The 17,755-nt window shown below is 36.1% G+C and overlaps 3 protein-coding genes across 3 annotated transcripts; all 3 read left to right on the top strand.

The window, feature by feature from the left end:
- The first annotated feature begins 2,513 nt into the window (after positions 1 to 2,513).
- LOC143561049 (uncharacterized) lies at positions 2,514 to 3,233 on the top strand. Its single transcript, XM_077049205.1, has one exon. It carries the CDS (start codon positions 2,514 to 2,516, stop codon positions 3,231 to 3,233), a length of 720 nt encoding a protein of 239 aa, XP_076905320.1.
- A 2,302-nt stretch (positions 3,234 to 5,535) lies between these two features.
- Positions 5,536 to 6,159, top strand: LOC143561048 (uncharacterized). The gene has a single exon (XM_077049204.1). The coding sequence runs from the start codon at positions 5,536 to 5,538 to the stop codon at positions 6,157 to 6,159; it is 624 nt and encodes a 207-aa protein (XP_076905319.1).
- Positions 6,160 to 15,563: 9,404 nt separating this feature from the next.
- Positions 15,564 to 16,976, top strand: LOC143561047 (uncharacterized). The gene is made up of 2 exons (XM_077049203.1): positions 15,564 to 15,884; positions 15,981 to 16,976. The coding sequence occupies exons 1-2, from the start codon at positions 15,564 to 15,566 to the stop codon at positions 16,974 to 16,976; spliced, it is 1,317 nt and encodes a 438-aa protein (XP_076905318.1).
- Positions 16,977 to 17,755: the final 779 nt, after the last annotated feature.

The following is a 17,755-nucleotide window of genomic DNA, read 5'->3' as shown; positions in this document are numbered from 1 at the left end:
CTTAAAGCATGGAAAAACGCTAAATCCGAACTAATTTCATACTTTTCAAACTTACAAACTGGTGTAAACTTAACAACGGATGTGTGGTCGGTACCTAATGGTTCGCCCGACTCATACATTTGTGTGACGGCTCATTGGGTTGACCCCGAGTCGTGGCAAATGATGAAACGAACCGTTGCGTTTCAATTGTTTGATTACCCGCACACGGGTAGAAATATTTTTAAACTATTGGATAAAGTCATTCGACAATACAAGATTGAACATAAAATCTTTTCAATTTCGTTTGATAACGCGTCCAACAATACGGCCGCGGTTGGCCATTTAAAATTAAAGTATAAACCTATTTGTGATGGAGCGTTTTTTCATAGCCGATGCATTGCACATATTATCAACTTGGCCGTGCAAGATGGGTTAAACGTGATCGAAACGCAAAGAAACAATTTTAAAAGAATGTTACGAGATGTTTTTAGCAACAATAAAACATTTTCAAGATACAAAAAATTTTGTGTAGAAGCTAATTGTCAATGGTTGGGGCCAAATTGGGATTGTCCAACAAGATGGAACTCGACTTGTGATATGTTTGAAAAAGCCATCCAACAAAAAGAATCACTAGTTGCGTTTCATCAAATTTTGTCAAGTAGGGGTAAATGTGCACCGTACGATCCTAGAAACTGGTTATTGATTGAGATCGTTACGGAGGTCCTTCAAATTTTTAAATCTTGCACAACTAGTTTATCCGGGGTTTACTATCCAACAAGCCCCATTGCTTTACCAAAAATTGCTGTCATGTGCACAAAGTTTAGTGAACTTCATTGTAGGGGTGCACCTTATTTTGATATGGGTGTAAAAATGAAAGAAAAATTTAGAAAATATTTTTAACAACTACCCGCTGTTTTGACATGTGCTGCTGCGTTAAACCCTTGCATCAATGTTGGTGGTGTTGAAGCTTTAATAGAAAAAATTTGTGATGAGCTAGAGTTAAACGACGATCAAAACCCCTATTATAACCAAACTTTAAAGAATGCTTTCAACACCACCTTGTCTAACATGTATGATGTTTACCTTACAAAATACGGGTCGTCTTCCCAAATTCATGACTCGTTAAGAGCTGTTGCCCAATCCCAATCCCAAACCGACCTTGAAATGGGGATGTACTACATGATTTGGGAAGACGCCGGTAAACGTCAAAAGGTAAACACCCCAAGCAGTGAACTTGGAAGGTATGGTGGTACCAACTTTGTGAAACACATGACTCCGGATGAATTTAGAAGTCTTGATTTGCTGGCTTGGTGGAGAGGTAAGGAGGATGAGTTTCCGATCCTCGCCGCCATGGCCAAAGATTTACTAACGGTCCAAGCTTCCACGGTAGCTTCGGAGTCTGCTTTTTCTGTTTCTGGCAGGGTTATATCGATTAGGAGGACTCGACTCATTCCACCAGCTGTAGAGATGTCGATTTGCTACAAGGATTACTTGGACTCTTTAGATAGGGCACAACATCAACGCTCACTCGAGGGGGAAATGGACTATGAGGCGGGCTTGTATGAAGACGAGGTCAATCAAGGACACACTCAACCAATGACCGATGAAGAAGCCGCGTACGACGATTACCTAAGGAATAGCTCGGGATCGGGTAGCGAAGAAAATTAGTTAAAGAAACAGCAAACATGGAGGCAAATAATGAGTAAGAAACAGCAAGTTGTTAATGTAATCGTGTCTAAGCATTCTTTAATGTTTGTATTTTTGAGTTACGAATATACGATAACGATTTAATGTTTGTATGTTTAATGTAAAAGCTATAAATGAAAGTTATGTGTTTTTAATCTTCCAAGCAAAGAACCCTAACAACGAAAGCAAAGAATGGAGTCAGTCCGTTTTGCCTTGTAGTTACCGGTTTGCCTTGTAGTTACCGGTTTGTTTATACTGTGAAAAAATAATGGTTATTTAAAAAAAAAAAAAAAAAAAAAAAAAACCTGTTAACCGGTTAGACCGGTTATTAAAAAACCGGTTAATAAAAAAACCGGTTTATTAACCGGTTCTAACCGGTTTCTAAACCGGTCCTAACCGGTTAGACCGGTTAGGGTTTCCAGATACAAAAACCGGTTATTAACTGGTCCGGTTATTAACCGAACCGGTTTTTTTCCGGGCCAAAAAAAACCGGTCCGGTTAATAACCGAACCGGTTTTTTTAAAAAAACCGATTTGTGCACCTCTAGGCATGAATAGGGATAGAGTCATCATTTGTAATGGGATTTCTAAGCCCAAAGAAGTGGCTCAAGGGGGTAAATTGGGATTTGTTTCTAGGTCAAATTCAATATCGAAGGAAGCAGACAAGGAGGAGGCACGAGAAAAGGTTCAGTTATAGGAAGATGAGGATGAAGAATGGGAGATGCAAATTGATCAGATGGAAGAGACTGATGAAAATCAGGTAGGTCTCTCAATTGGCGTGGAGATGAATAATTTCACAGAGATGGTTAAGGATAAAATTAGGGGTGAAGGATTTGTCGAGGTTAAACAATGAATTTCCTTTCCTTAAATATAAAAGGTATAGGGGTGGAGTCTAAAGCTGCTTGGATCAGGGATATTAAACTTAAGGAAGCTTTGTCGTTTATAGCCTTTCAAGAGACGCTAGCAGTTGATCTTGAAAGTCGCCAGGTTGCTAGATTCTGGGATAATTCATCGTTTGATATGGAATATGTGGGGGCGACTGGTAGATCGGGAGGCCTTCTTTGTATGTGGGATAGCTCGGTGTTTAAAATGTCGGATTCTATCAAGGATAGGAATTTTTTATTGCTAAAAGGAAGTATAGTGGGGTGTGAAGATCTAGTTTGTATTCTGAATGTGTATGCTCCTCAAGGGATGACAGAAAAGAAAGGTCTTTGGAACCGAATTTTGGATCTCAAAGATAAGCACTCAGGTTTATGGTTTTTGTTAGGAGATTTTAACGTTGTTAGAAATGCAAATGAAAGGAGAAATTCTGGTTTCAACCCGGTTAGAACTAGAGATTTTAATTCGTTCATTTTTGAGAATAACTTGGTTGAGTATGCGATGAAAGGGGGAAAATATATGTTTTCGGTGGGCAACAAGTTGAGTAAAATTGATAGGTTTTTGGTCTGTCCGGGAGTGATGAATTTATGGCCAGAGGCGTGTCTTAGAGTGTTGCCCAGATTTTTGTCGAATCATAGGCCGCTTATTCTCATTATGAAGGAATCCAACTTTGGGCCTCGCCCTTTTTGATTTTTTAATTCCTGGCTTGATCGTAAAGATTTTGAAGAAAAACGGTTCGGGTGGCTTGTGGGAGATGGCAGTCTTGCGGACCTGCTGATTTGGCCTTGGTGAATAAGTTCAAAATGTTAAGAAATGTAATTAAAGTTTGGTGGGGAATTACTAAGGGCAAAGAAGGAGATAGAGAACAAACTCTGAAAGATGAGTTGGAGAATTTAGAGACTGAAATGGAGTCAAGAGATTTGTCTGAGGAGGAGGAACGGATTAGGATGGAAAGTTTGAAAGATTTAACGGAGTTGGCCATGTTAAAAGTCAAAGACCTTAAACAAAAGTCCAAGGTCCGGTGTGCTATGTTTGGGGACGAAAACTCAGTTTTTTTTCACAGTTTCATTAATAACAGAAAGCGAAAAAATTACATTCCAGGGATGCTTATAAATGGGGTACGGTGTGACAAACCAAAAATCATCAAAAAGGAGATTTTTGGCTTTTTTAGAAACATATTTAAAGAAGAAGAGGAGGAGAGACCAATCTGAATTGCCACAACCTTAAAAAACTAATTGACGAGGATGCTTTGTCTCTTATAGCCAAGTTTACTAAAGAAGAAATTAAAGATGTGGTGTTTGAGTGCAACGGCGATCGGGCGCCAGGTCCAGACGGGTTTAACTTTCGTTTTTTAAAAAACTTCTGGGGGCTGTTCGAGGATGATTTCGGTAACATTTTGGCCGAGTTTCACGATCGTGGTTGTTTTAGCAAAGGTGTTGGCTCGTCCTTTATTACTCTGATTCCTAAGTGTGTTGACCCGGTTAGTCTTAACGAGTACCGGCCTATTAATTTGGTGGGGCTAATTACCAAAGTGATCTCCAAAGTCTTGGCGAATCGTTTAAAAAAGGTGTTGGGTTCGGTTATTTCCGAGTCTCAATCAGCTTTTTTAAAAGGGAAGGACATTCTTGACGGTCCGCTTATTGTCAATGAATTAATTAGCTGGGCTAATAAGTCTAAGAATAAAGCCTTCTTTTTAAAAATCGACTTTGAGAAGGCTTATGATAACGTCAACTGGAAATTTCTTATCTCGGTTATGACTCAAATGGGGTTCCCGGATGTTTGGTGTAACTGGATCAATGGTATTCTTGTCTCGGCTAGATCCTCGGTGCTCGTCAATGGATCTCCTACGTTCGAATTTCAATGTCTTAAAGGTTTGAGACAAGGAGACCCTATATCTCCTTTTTTGTTTCTTATAGTTATGAAAGCCTTTACTAGTATGGTGTACAAAGCTCAGGAGGAAGGAATTCTCAAGGGTTACCAGTCTCCGAACCGAGGTCCGTTGGTCACACATCTTCTCTATGCGGATGACGCTATGTTAATAGGGGAATGGTCTAAAACTAACATGGAGAATGTGGCTAGAATTCTGAGGTGCTTCCATATGTGCTCGGGTCTGAAAATCAATTTGAAAAAATCGATCTTGTTTGGTAGTAATGTTTCCGGATGGAGATCGTTAACTTGGCAGGGGTGATAGGGTGTAAGGCGGGTATTATGCCGTTTTTACATCTTGGTCTTCTTGTGGGCGCCAATATGAATAAAATTCATAATTGGAACGGTATTATAGATGTTTTCGAGAAGAGGTTGGCTCTTTGGAGAGCTCACTCTTTGTCTATCGGTGGGAGGGTAGTATTGATTAAATCTGTCCTCGAAAGTCTTCCGGTTTATTACTTTTCGTTATTCAAAGTGCCGTGCAAAGTTGTGGATATCTTGGAAAGTATAATGAAAAGGTTTTTGTGGGCCGGTTCTAATAATGTTCGAAAGATCCATTGGGTGGCGTGGGAAAGGTTAGCTCTCCCGAAGGACATGGGCGGGCTAGGTATATCGAGACTAAGAGATGTTAATAAGTCGTTATTAGTAAAGTGGTGTTGGAAATTCAAAACGAGTGAATGGGGGTTTGTGGAAGAGGGTGGTAGAGGCTATCCACTCGTAGAAAATTGGTTGGGAAGTGGTCCCGGTTAAAAAGCAGATCACTGGAGTTTGGTTAAATATTGCCAGAGTGGTTAACAAAGTAAAACTGGCAGGAAGCAAGTTGGGAGATTTAATTAAAGGCTATCTTGGTGATGGAAAGAAGTTAAAATTTTGGTCCGATGTTTGGGCTGGAAGTACATGTTTGAGAGATGTGTGTCCTAATTTATATAAACTTGAAAAAAAACAAACTTTGTAAGGTCAGCGATCGGTTTTGGAGACAAGGAAGTATGTTGGATGGGCTTGGGAATGGTCCAGAAATCCGAACTCGGAGCAAGAAAGGACCGAGTGGGAGAAATGTTTTCAATTAATGAATTCGGCAGTTTGGAAAGGAGGTTCGGATTGTTGGGTGTGGCTCGGAGATAAGGAAGGTTCTTTCAGGGTGAGTTCGGTAAAAAGATCTTTAGTAAATAACATAGATTATAGCAACAATTATGTTATGAGATGGAGCAAGTGGGTCCCGACGAAGTGCAATATTCATGGTTGGAGAGCAGAAATGAATAGAATTCCCACGAAGGACGTCCTTGAAAAAAGGAACATCCCGGTCTTGAACAAAAGCTGCGTTTTGTGTGATTCGAGCATTGAATCGACCGATCATATTTATACCGGTTGTACGGTGGCAGCGGTGGTGTGGGAGCACATCAGTCGTTGGTGTAAAGTTCCTCCTATCTTTGGTTTCTCGGTTAGGGATTTGTTGGAGCTTCATAAAGTCAATTATATTGGGGCAAACAAGAAGGAGGTGTTTCATGGGATTATTATCATTGCTTGTTGGACAATATGGAAGGCTAGGAACGAGAAAGTTTTTGAAGGTAAAGATGTGAAGATTGAAGAAATAATTGCGGACATCAAGTCTTTTGGTTATTTTTGGTTCAAACATAGGTCAAAAGGTAAAAGTATAGATTGGTCGAATTGGTGTAAATTCTCGTTCATGTAGTTTACCCTTTTTGCTTTCTTTTTGGTGGCTTCTTTCCGAGTTGTGGAGGTGGCTTTGTAGGTGTTGTTTGGCTGTTTATAAAAGTTCACAGTTCGAAAAAAAAGTTATTTAACTATGAATTTTATTGAAGAATATGTAATGTTAAGCACTAAAGGTACGAATATAAGTGTGATGAGGACCATAAACTTGGGCAGATACTTATCAGAAAAGATACGGAGTATTTATTTTATGGGGATACCCAACAAAACTAATGGTACTTTCAAGGGTCAAAGACAGTGTTGGTACAAAATGTTGTTTTGACTGAAAAATATGAGTGCATCGATACTATTAAGGGAGAATTCTGAAAATAGTCTTTTTTAAGAGAGATTTTGAAAATAGTCTAAAAAGTTTTGAATTTCTAAAATAGTTCTTCGAAATCTATCTCCCACGTGAGATTGGGATTCGTGATGTGAGTTTTGGTTGTCCTATCACACACTGACACGTGTAAAGTTGAAAATAAACTTTAAGCGAAATCTGTCTCGGCCGATAGTTTTGTAGTCAAAATAGTCTTCTGGAAAACCATAGGTTTGGAATGAAAGTTGTCCGTCACGTGAGGTTTCAAAAAAGATGATTTTCGCGTTTTTTTGAAATGCATCTCCTCGGACGCATTTCAAAATTGTCTATTTTTGCATAAAAAGACGTGTTGTCAGAAAAGATAGATTTTGTTAGAACGTATTTTAATTCGATGATTTTTTTATGAAACTTATCTGTTTTTGCATAAAAAGAATAGATATTAGAAAAAGTAAATTTATCCACCCATCGCCATCATAACCACCACCACCCACCGTCATCATCCACCACCGCCCACCGCCCACCGCCCACTGCCACCACCACCGCCACCACCACCCACCGCCATCATCAACCACCACTGCCCACCGCCATCATCCACCACCATCACCACAACCCACCGTCATCATCCACCAGCACCCACCGCCATAATCAACCACCACCGCCATCATCCACCACCACCACCACCCACCGCCATCATCAACCACCACTGCCCACCGCCATCATCAACCACCACCACCCACCGCCATCATCCACCACCACCACGCACCGCCATCATCCACCACCACCACCCACCGTCATCATCCACCACCATCCACCACATTTTTAACACTTGCCATATTTTTAAAATTTTTATAAAAATCATCTAAGGAGATTAAATTAGTTGAAAAATTATCGTTTTTTTAATTTTTTTTGAAAATCATCTAACAAAACTAAGTTCACTGAGAAAGTATTGTTTTTTTTTCATCTTTTTTGAAATTTCACGTAGTAGACGAAATTCATTTGGAATGCGTCCGAGGAGATGAATTTCAAAAAAACGCGGATAATGATGACTTTGAAATCTCACGTGACGGACAAATTTCATTCCAAAACAATGGTTTTTCAGAAAACTATTTTGAGTTGAAAACTATCGGCCAAGTCAAATTTATCTGAAACTTTGTATTTGAAGTGACACGTGTCAGTGTGTGATAGGACAACCAAAACTCACGTCACGAATCACAATCTCACGTGGGAGATAGATTTCGGAGGACTGTTTTGGGAATTCAAAACTTTTTGGACTATTTTCAAAATATCTCTCTTAAAAAGGACTATTTTCAAAATTCTCCCTACTATTAATGTTATATTCTCATACGCAGTGTTATAAAAATCCCAACTAGACGCCCATTAATCCTCAATTAATCTCTAGGCGTCGCCTCGCCGATTAATCCCCATTTGTCCAAAATCGGTCAAAGTTGAGAATTTTATACATAAACTTTGGAATATATATACGTATATTTGATAATTTTCATAAATTCCAATCTGATTAATCTCGACTAATCCATATTAATCACGATTAATCGTTAGTCGCTACTCCTCCGCTCGACTATCGCTGAGCGATTTTTACAACACAGCATACGGGTACATCGCCACCTCCTTTTGGAGGTAGTTAAAGAGAAAGAAGTCGGGTTCTGTAACCCAATAAACAGGGGGGGGGGGGGGGGGGGTTGGTGGTAACTGATAGAAATGTTACATATTGTTTAAGTGAGTTTTAAGTAGTTGATGATATAAATGACATGGACTGTGTCATAAAATTGGTGGATTTGGGGGTACTTGAGATGAGCACCAAGTAGGATTCATAATACATCATCTATGGCTCTATCTACATATATAATTTAATTAAATATCTTATATTCTATTAAAGAGTTTTTGGCTTAATGATTCAAATGTGTTGGATAAGTTCTCATCTTTAGAGAGTGTGTGAGGTATTATTTTAAAGAAAGATAATATTTTCGGTAATTCATAAACTCTAATTTTACTACAAACATTTAGTTTACAATTTTTTTCTATTTTAGATATACACACACTTATAAAGATGATGAATAATGGATCTCTATACAGTATTTAGAGAGAATTACTGTTCATAAAACTCTAAATTTTAAAAAGATGAATATAGAAATTCTAAGTTGTATGATTAAGGTGGGTATTTTGGTAAAATTTTCAAGGTTTAATAGTATAACATCCACACACTTTATTATATTATTTTCTAAAAGGTGTACACTTATTAATTTATCTTTCTATCTATTCTCTTGATAACTTACCCTAGAAAAGTCTCTTTTTTGGATGCTACATATAGAATATTTCATATTTGCTTGAACAGTAATAAAACATGATTTTCAATGAAGAGGTGTCTAACCATTAAATATATTAAATTATCAATTGGTGGAGATTGATTTGTATTATTTGATTCTCATAAATAATAGAATCCTCTATATAGTTTTATCATTTTTTTGGGGTAGGCTGAGTCTAGAAAATTAGTTTTAATGAAAGATTTTCAAATGATTTTTTTACAACTTATAGAGCAATGGAAGATTATATAATATCTAACCATCTATATAATTGTCTATCATAAAATCCTAGATGTCAATCTCAGGTTGTTCCTCCCATTCTCTAGAGTCACCAGATTGCTTGATTTATAAATGAAGGTTTCTCATGCATTTGACCTGAATTCGTGGGTATGGGTCTTACCAAACCCAGATAGTCTTTAAATGGGTTATACATCTCATTTATTTGTTAAACTATTTCATAATCAAACAATAATTTTCACGGTTCATGGGTCTCACCAAACCCGGATAACCCTTAAACGGGTTATAACATCTCATTTATTTGTAAAATAACCCCTTAAACTTTAAAGAATAATTTTCACGGGTTATGGGTTTTACCAAACTTTAATAGCCCTCAAATGGGTTATAATATCTCATTTAATGATAAAAACTTTCATCATCAAACTCTAATTTAATTTATTTGCTTTACATGTTCTCCGTTGATGGTCTATCATCTCCATCGTCGATTAACTTCCGATACTACCCACTATTGTCAACTACATCAACGCCTTTTTTTTTCATTAGACAAATATTTGTGTTCACGTTTGTACATTTAAAAAATCAACATGCTCGTGTTCGTTTATGTTTGTTTGTTAAAAATCTAAAAAACCTAAACATCTCAACTGATAAAACCTAAACGTTAAAAAATGTAATAACAAACTAATATATATGTATTAAATTAAAACAGAACTACGTTAAAAAATAATAAATCATCATAAAATAGCAAAACGATTGAAAACAAAACTTTAAATAAACTCCCGTAACACGGGAGAATCAAACTAGTTAATTAATAATTACAATGCAATATTTTAAATAAAAAAAACTTATCATCATCAATAAGGAGAAAACTTTTTATGACTATATAATATTGTAAGATATTGATTGATTTTATCATATTACACAAAAAAGTGAATAATTAACTCCTGTTTGATATACCAATATGGTCATGTGTCATGTTCTTTGGTTTTTTCTAGTTTTACATCATAAATTTTCGGGTTTGAATCTTACTCATGTCATATTCTTATATTTAAGCATCACCAGATGAATTAGGTCTCGTGACATTAACTTCTTTGAGAATTTTTCTGTAGGCTTTGTCTGTGTTTGTCATTTAAAAATATCGGTATCGCAATATGAGACCATTCAATCCGGCATGAGGAAAGAAACCCGGGTTTAAAAAGAATAAAAATACATTTATGAAAGTATGAACCGTTAACAGTGTTCGATTCAACCGGTTTACCTATTTGAACCGGATTACCAATATTTTTTTTAAGTCACCCTTATACTCAATTAACAAAACATCTAATTTCTTAAATATTGATACTTTTGGATACTACTATTAATAGTATATTATAATTTTCCTTTTGTGAGTGTGAAAACGAAATTTTTCTATTTTCATACACTAGTAGATCGTAGTAATTGAAAAGATATGTATGAAAGATGTTGACGATTTTGTAATTAATTGTTTTAATAGCATATCATACACACACATGTATCATATATGTAATAGACTAAAAACATATAACTAAATATTAAATAGTTTATCGATAAATATTAGAAAAAAAGAAGCAAAGTATAATGGTTACCTTATATTATGATATTAGCTCTATATATAATGATAATGTATCATTTTTTGAACGACGACTTTTTTTGTATTTATGCTATCACACTCTTTAAATTTAAAGAGTCCAGATGCCCTACTATTGTCAGAATATGTAGTTTTAACCGGGCTCATGTTGCCTTCAGAGTTTGGCTTGGGCGTTCCTCTATGAAACCATGCCGCCGACTGCCACTTGGCAGTCGTTGTGCCATCACAAGAGCAGAATTCTCTGGCTTAACACACGGTGGGACAAAAACCCGGGTGGGCTTAGGGTTCGAATTGACAACCTTTGCACCTTGCCTGGCTCAAATCCTTCATGCCAATATCCACCCAAAAATGACACGAGTAAGATGGGTTCCACTGAATAACCCAAACCTTCTACCACCAGGCATATGTTAGTTTTTCTATTAAAAAAATATAATAATTGAGTTAATAATAAATAAAAGTTGATTTCTTGTAAAAATAGACTTTTTGGGTAAGCATCATGCCACCATATGATTTGTCAATGCAAGTCGCCCTTTGATTGCTCCCAACGCCCATCTAGCCTCTTGTCACCATCCTATACAAGATGCGATAGAAAATATTTATATAAAGTTGGAAAAAAAATACACTTTTGGAGTGCAATGAAAGATACAAAATCATAAAAATCATATCAAATTGTATCAATATATCATATTTGTATTATGTTTGGTACTATATATTTAAAGAAAAACTTTACTTTTGTGTGTAAATAGTAGTTTAATTTTCTTTAAGTATACAGTGTAGGACCGGTTAATATTTAGCCTTAAATCATTTGACCATTGCTTCAACGTTTGATCAAGTCAAATTATATGTGTTAGAATGCCTGTAAGTTGTGAATAGCTGCATTACATTAATCACAAATAATAGTATTACTTTTGGAAAGAATTGTGTGTAACGGGCATTGGATCAAATGGGAAGTGCACGAGAAGAAAATTAGTCATGAAACGCAAGAGAAATGAACAAGAAAATAAACGAAGAGAGGTATTCAATTGTTAGAACTCTAATATTTGAAATTTTGGGAGGCCCTTATACATGGGTCCCCAAACACATGTTTTTGTTCTAAAATAGGGATGAGATTGGTATCAATATTACCGATTATTTAATCTGAAACAAACTGTATTGGTTCGACGCCGATATTTTGATAACGGTATTGTTAGGGTGAAAGTCTCTACACCCAATTAGGTGGAGATAGGGTATATTATATAGTAACAAATATAACAAATTTGCATGAAGTGTAGAACTAAGTTTGTGTTATTGAATTAACTCTAATATTCACTCTCAATCGAAAAGGTGGAGGTCCGAGACAAACCATAACACAAAAATATTCAAACCATGTTCGAGAAAGACGACTCTTAAGCCGAACAATGTGGAGTAACGCCTGGGGGCGCCACCACCATCCACATCGGCCATCACCCCTTCGCCCTTTCGCCGTTAATGCCTTACTGCCCTCATAACACCTCGTTAGCCCGTCCAACATAGTGTCTAACGCTCTTTACCGCTACTTAGCCTATAAAAGTGATGCCACGTCGGTGGTTTAACACCGACAACACTCGACCTTAATGAATGCATATGCGACATGAAGATTGGCCAGAACAAACTTTAAGAGTATTAGGGCATATTTGAAGCTAAAATAAAATAAATATATAAGAGAGAAATAGTGTGTTGTTATTGTTACATTTACATGAAAATTGTTGCTTCCGAGAGCAAAAGTGAAAGTTATAAAAAATTATTAATTTATAACTTATTAGTAACATATTTTTTTACAGAAACTAGAGATAACTTAAGGCGCTTAAGGGTTTCGTATGACTGGGTTGGCCAGCTAACGGTGACCTTTTGTTATTGGGTCACCTTGTACGAAGTACTTAAACAAATTTGTTTGTTGATATGTTAAAAAATAAATAAATAAATAAAACAACCAAACCAACAAACTAGACTATAATACTTGACTTCGTTAAAGTTTCACTTTGACCATGACTTATAAGTTATAATATAATAGACTAAAAAGTTAAAACAACATTCTTCCATATTTTCTTTCAAGGATGTCAATTCATAAAACCCAATCTTGTGGGAAATAAGACCGACTTAAGTCGACGTTGACTTTATGACCTGGCCAATTTTTAAATAATGATGATATATATATTTTAAAAAAATTAGTCACTATACTTAACAAATCATAAACAAACCCAACGAGTAACGAACGTTTCGATGTATGAAAACTAGAATTCCGGTTTGACTCGGTGGTTTTGGTTCAAGTAGATTGTTAGAACTTAAAAAAAAGGTGTTGAAGTGAAATGGACCTGATTATAATGAAAAGTCGGGTTTAAAAAATTTAAGGTTTCTTTCCCTATAAAATATAAAAAATTGGGTTATATTAAACAAGCGACCCAAGCTTAGAAGCTGAGTTAGCTGGGAGCTCTTGTACAACCAGACCAACTTCGATTGAGTTTCAAGTTACGAGCTATTTCGTGCATGAATATTGGTTAGCAGGATACTAATGAAGTCCCGTGAATTTATGGTAACAAGTTTTCGCGGTGAAAAGCAGGTTTCGAAAACCGCTTTAGAAACTATTCATTTTTGGAATTTTTACATATTTCCCCTTGCTAAATACCCTTAATTACATATATCCCCAACTCCAAAAATCAATTACATATTTCCCCTTTTTATATGTGTTAGGAAGGGGAAATATGTAATTATTTTTTTTAGTTTTGGGGAAATATGTAATTAAGGATGTTAGAAAGAGGAAATATGTAAATGCCCATTTATTTATTCGCTACAAGATATTTTTGAAAACTAGAATTCCGGTTTGACTCGGTGGTTTTGGTTCAAGTAGATTGTTAGAACTTAAAAAAAAGGTGTTGAAGTGAAATGGACCTGATTATAATGAAAAGTCGGGTTTAAAAAATTTAAGGTTTCTTTCCCTATAAAATATAAAAAATTGGGTTATATTAAACAAGCGACCCAAGCTTAGAAGCTGAGTTAGCTGGGAGCTCTTGTACAACCAGACCAACTTCGATTGAGTTTCAAGTTACGAGCTATTTCGTGCATGAATATTGGTTAGCAGGATACTAATGAAGTCCCGTGAATTTATGGTAACAAGTTTTCGCGGTGAAAAGCAGGTTTCGAAAACCGCTTTAGAAACTATTCATTTTTGGAATTTTTACATATTTCCCCTTGCTAAATACCCTTAATTACATATATCCCCAACTCCAAAAATCAATTACATATTTCCCCTTTTTATATGTGTTAGGAAGGGGAAATATGTAATTATTTTTTTTAGTTTTGGGGAAATATGTAATTAAGGATGTTAGAAAGAGGAAATATGTAAATGCCCATTTATTTATTCGCTACAAGATATTTTTGAAGCACACAATTAGGGTAATAGGCCCAGAATCATAATATAAGCCTAGTACAACAGTTGGATCCTTAGGCCCAAACAGCTTATTTATGTTATTTTATTTGTATATATATTTAAATATTAATATAAATTCAATTAAGAATTCAATTACTGAATGACTTGCTCAATACCTATCAAATACGTCTAAGCCTTAACAGTATTTTTCTAAAAACTAATACATTTGTGACAGAATTTAGTTTTATGTTATATGCATCTTTTCATTTTTACTAATATCTCATATTTCACTTATTTGCAGAATTTAGTTATTGATCCTCATTATTTCTATTATTTCAAGCGCTGTTATATACAAATTTATCATCGACGTCGATTTTGTTTCCATTCCATATATTTTTAGACATGAAATAATTTATTGAAACTTTTTTGTTATCTGGTACTTGAGATTTTTCTAGAACCATCATGTCTATCGTCTCTTAAAGATAAAATTTTATTATACCTCGATTTGACCATGTTTATCACTTGCTCTTTTTCGAGGATTTTATCCATGGAATCGATTGGTCTATCATGATTTATGCATGTCGTAGACTCATTACCAATATGTGATTGTCCTTTCTGGACACTAATCTTCACTCGAGCATTGACAGTTGGTTTATGTGACTTAGCAAGTCACTCGGTTCATGTAAATTATCATGCCTGGTAATTGATACCATAATCTTAATAATTAAATTATTCATTGAATTGTACGTTCATACTATTTAATTAGTTGAGGATCAATAATAGTTCTTTACAGTCCATTTAACTTTCCGACTACTCTTTATCTCCACCTCATGTTGGGAGTGTTGTTTAATTCACATGAAAAACCAATAAATTGAGCCGTAAGAAAATATATCATAAATGGTTCTAGTTACTTCAGTTTACCTAAAGGCTACTTTAGTTTGACGTTACTGGTTCGAATCTCACTCATGTGTCATATTTCTAGGTTTAAGCCTATGTGAAACATTACTTGATGAATTAGGCCTCACGACATCAAACTCTCCTGAAAACTTTTTTTTGAAGTTAGCTAGTGTTCGTTGGATTATACAAAAAAAATGTATGATTAAAGTGGGTATTTTGATGGAAAAAGTAGTATACATGCTTTAAATTATTACAGGTTTTCAATATGTTTAAACCTGATTCAAGCAGTATACAATACATGCTTTAATTTTGGTAACAAAGATAACAGTCATAATAAATAGTAGAGAAAAACAGGATAAACAATAGCAAATCAACAATCAAAATAAGAGATATTATGCTTATTTTTTTCTTTACTAGCCGTTTGAAATATTTCATTACCTTTTTTGATTGCTTAATTGGTGTCACAAAATAAGGTCATCTTTGTATATATTATGGATAGAACCATTTGTAATAATATATTGTTATTCAATAATAGTTTTGATATGGTATCAGAGCCTACCTAATAGGATCCTATAAAGAAAACACTTAAACGTTTACACTAACCTGTCTCTCTCATAACCCTAAAACAGCCGCCATGGCTGGCGACAATGGAAAGAAGACCGATGGAGGAGCATCTGACCACACTTCTCCATATTACATACATGCTTCCGACTACCCGAGGAAGTTACACGTTAACGATGTCCTCACTGATGCGAATTACAAGGATTGGTCTCAAGAAATGTTAAATTTCTTGTTGGCCAAGAACAAAGTCGGGTTCAACGACGGGTCAATCGAGAAACCAGAACCTGACTCACCTACCTACATGGCCTGGATACGGTGTGACGCTATGCTTAAGGGCTGGCTGAACACGGCTATGGAGAAAGAAATACGAACGAGTGTGAAATACGCCTCTATGGCGCAAGAAATCTGGGCCGATCTATAGGAGCGGTTCGGAAAAGACAACGCACCAAGGGTATATGAATTGAAACAAGCTTTAACCACTATCAAGCAGAAGGGGACATCCGTCTCCGCTTACTTCACAAAGCTTCGTTCCATTTGGGACGAAATACAATATGTGCTTTCGATCCCCGTATGCAACTGTAACGGATGCAAGTGCGGGATCGGAAAGAAACTCGGTGAACTCAAGGACAAAGAACGATTGTATGAATTCCTTCTTGGGTTAGACAACGAGTTCGGAACAATACATACACAAATCCTTGCCATGCAACCCATTCCATCCCTCAATACAGCCTACCACCTTGTGTTCGATGATGAACAACAAAGATCCATCTCAAGCCAAAGAAGACCAACCATCGACTCTACGGCTTTTCAAGCTTTTGTACCAAAGAAGAAAGACCAAAGTTCATCACAAAACAAGTTCTCTCATAAAGATGGCAAACACAGTTTTGGTGAACAGGTAAAACATTGTGATTTTTGTGGTAAAGATGGTCATAATAAAGATAGTTGTTTCAAGCGTATTGGGTATCCGGAATGGTGGTCGGGTAAAGGGAAACAAGAAAAACGAAAACCAAGTGCCGCTTGCGTCGAGGGGGAGACTAGCAAAATACCGGGTTTAACAAACGAGCAATACCAACAATTTGTGAAGATCTTTGGCGACAAGGTGAACACAACTAAAGAAGAAACTGCGCCGGTTGCTAACATGGCAGGTAATATTGGCCAAGGAGGTAAGTGGGTTATTGACTCGGGTGCCACCGAACACATAATTTATAACGATTTTTTCCTTAAAAATAAGATTAAAAAACATTATGAACCACCCGTTGTCATACCAAACGGTGACTCGATCGCCGTAGAGGGGAGAGGTGAACATGTCTTACCCAATGGAATAACCATAAAGGTTGTCTTTCACTTCCCCGAATTCAAATGCAATCTTTTATCCGTTAGTAAACTATCACAAGAACTTCAATGTGCTGTAACGTTTTTTCCTAACTTTTGTGTCATGCGGGACTTGAGTTCGAGGACATTGATTGGAGTGGGTGATTGCAAGTAAGGTCTATAGAAGATGGGAATGACGAAGGACACAAGAAAGTTTATGATGACAACGGTGGACACATGGCACAATAGATTGGGTCATGCTTCAAATTCTAAACTTGCATTTGTTGATTTTCTTAAAAATACTCGTTTAAACCAAAAGGATTTTTGTGATTCTTGTGTTAGGGCCAAGTTTGCTCGATTACCTTTTCCTATTAGCATTACGAAAACGAATGCTTGCTTTGACTTATTACATTGTGATGTGTGGGGTAAATATCGCACACCTTCATTCTCTCGAGCAAATTATTTTTTAACAATTGTTGACGATTTTAGTAGAGCCGTTTGGGTTTTTCTCCTAAAACACAAGAACCAGGCTAGCACTTGCCTTGTTGATTTTCATAAGATGATAAAATTCCAATTTGAGAAAAACATAAAAAAGATCCGATGTGACAATGGGGGGAGTTCACATCTAATTACATGCTTGATTTTTATTCTAAAGAAGGAATCGTTTTAGAAACCACGTGTCCACATACACCACAACAAAATGGTGTGATGGAGCGAAAACATCGACATCTTTTAGAAATTGCTCGGGCTTTGCGTTTTGAATCTAATCTACCCACCCGTTTTTGGGGTGAATGCATATTAACGGCTACATATATAATAAATCGTTTACCGTCAGAGGTTATTGACAACAAAACCCCTTATGAAATTTTACACAACCAAAAACCCGAGTATGAACATATGCGTGTTTTTGGCTGTCTCGCTTATTTTAAAAGCATGGAAACAATAGGTGATAAA

This window comes from Bidens hawaiensis, unplaced genomic scaffold (genome assembly GCF_021521415.1).
Source record: "Bidens hawaiensis isolate Kalapana, Puna unplaced genomic scaffold, B.hawaiensis_p1.1 tig00020525_1, whole genome shotgun sequence".
NCBI lineage: Eukaryota > Viridiplantae > Streptophyta > Magnoliopsida > Asterales > Asteraceae > Bidens > Bidens hawaiensis.
Note: the sequence above shows the minus strand (reverse complement) of the source record. Positions and strands in the feature narration are given on the sequence as shown.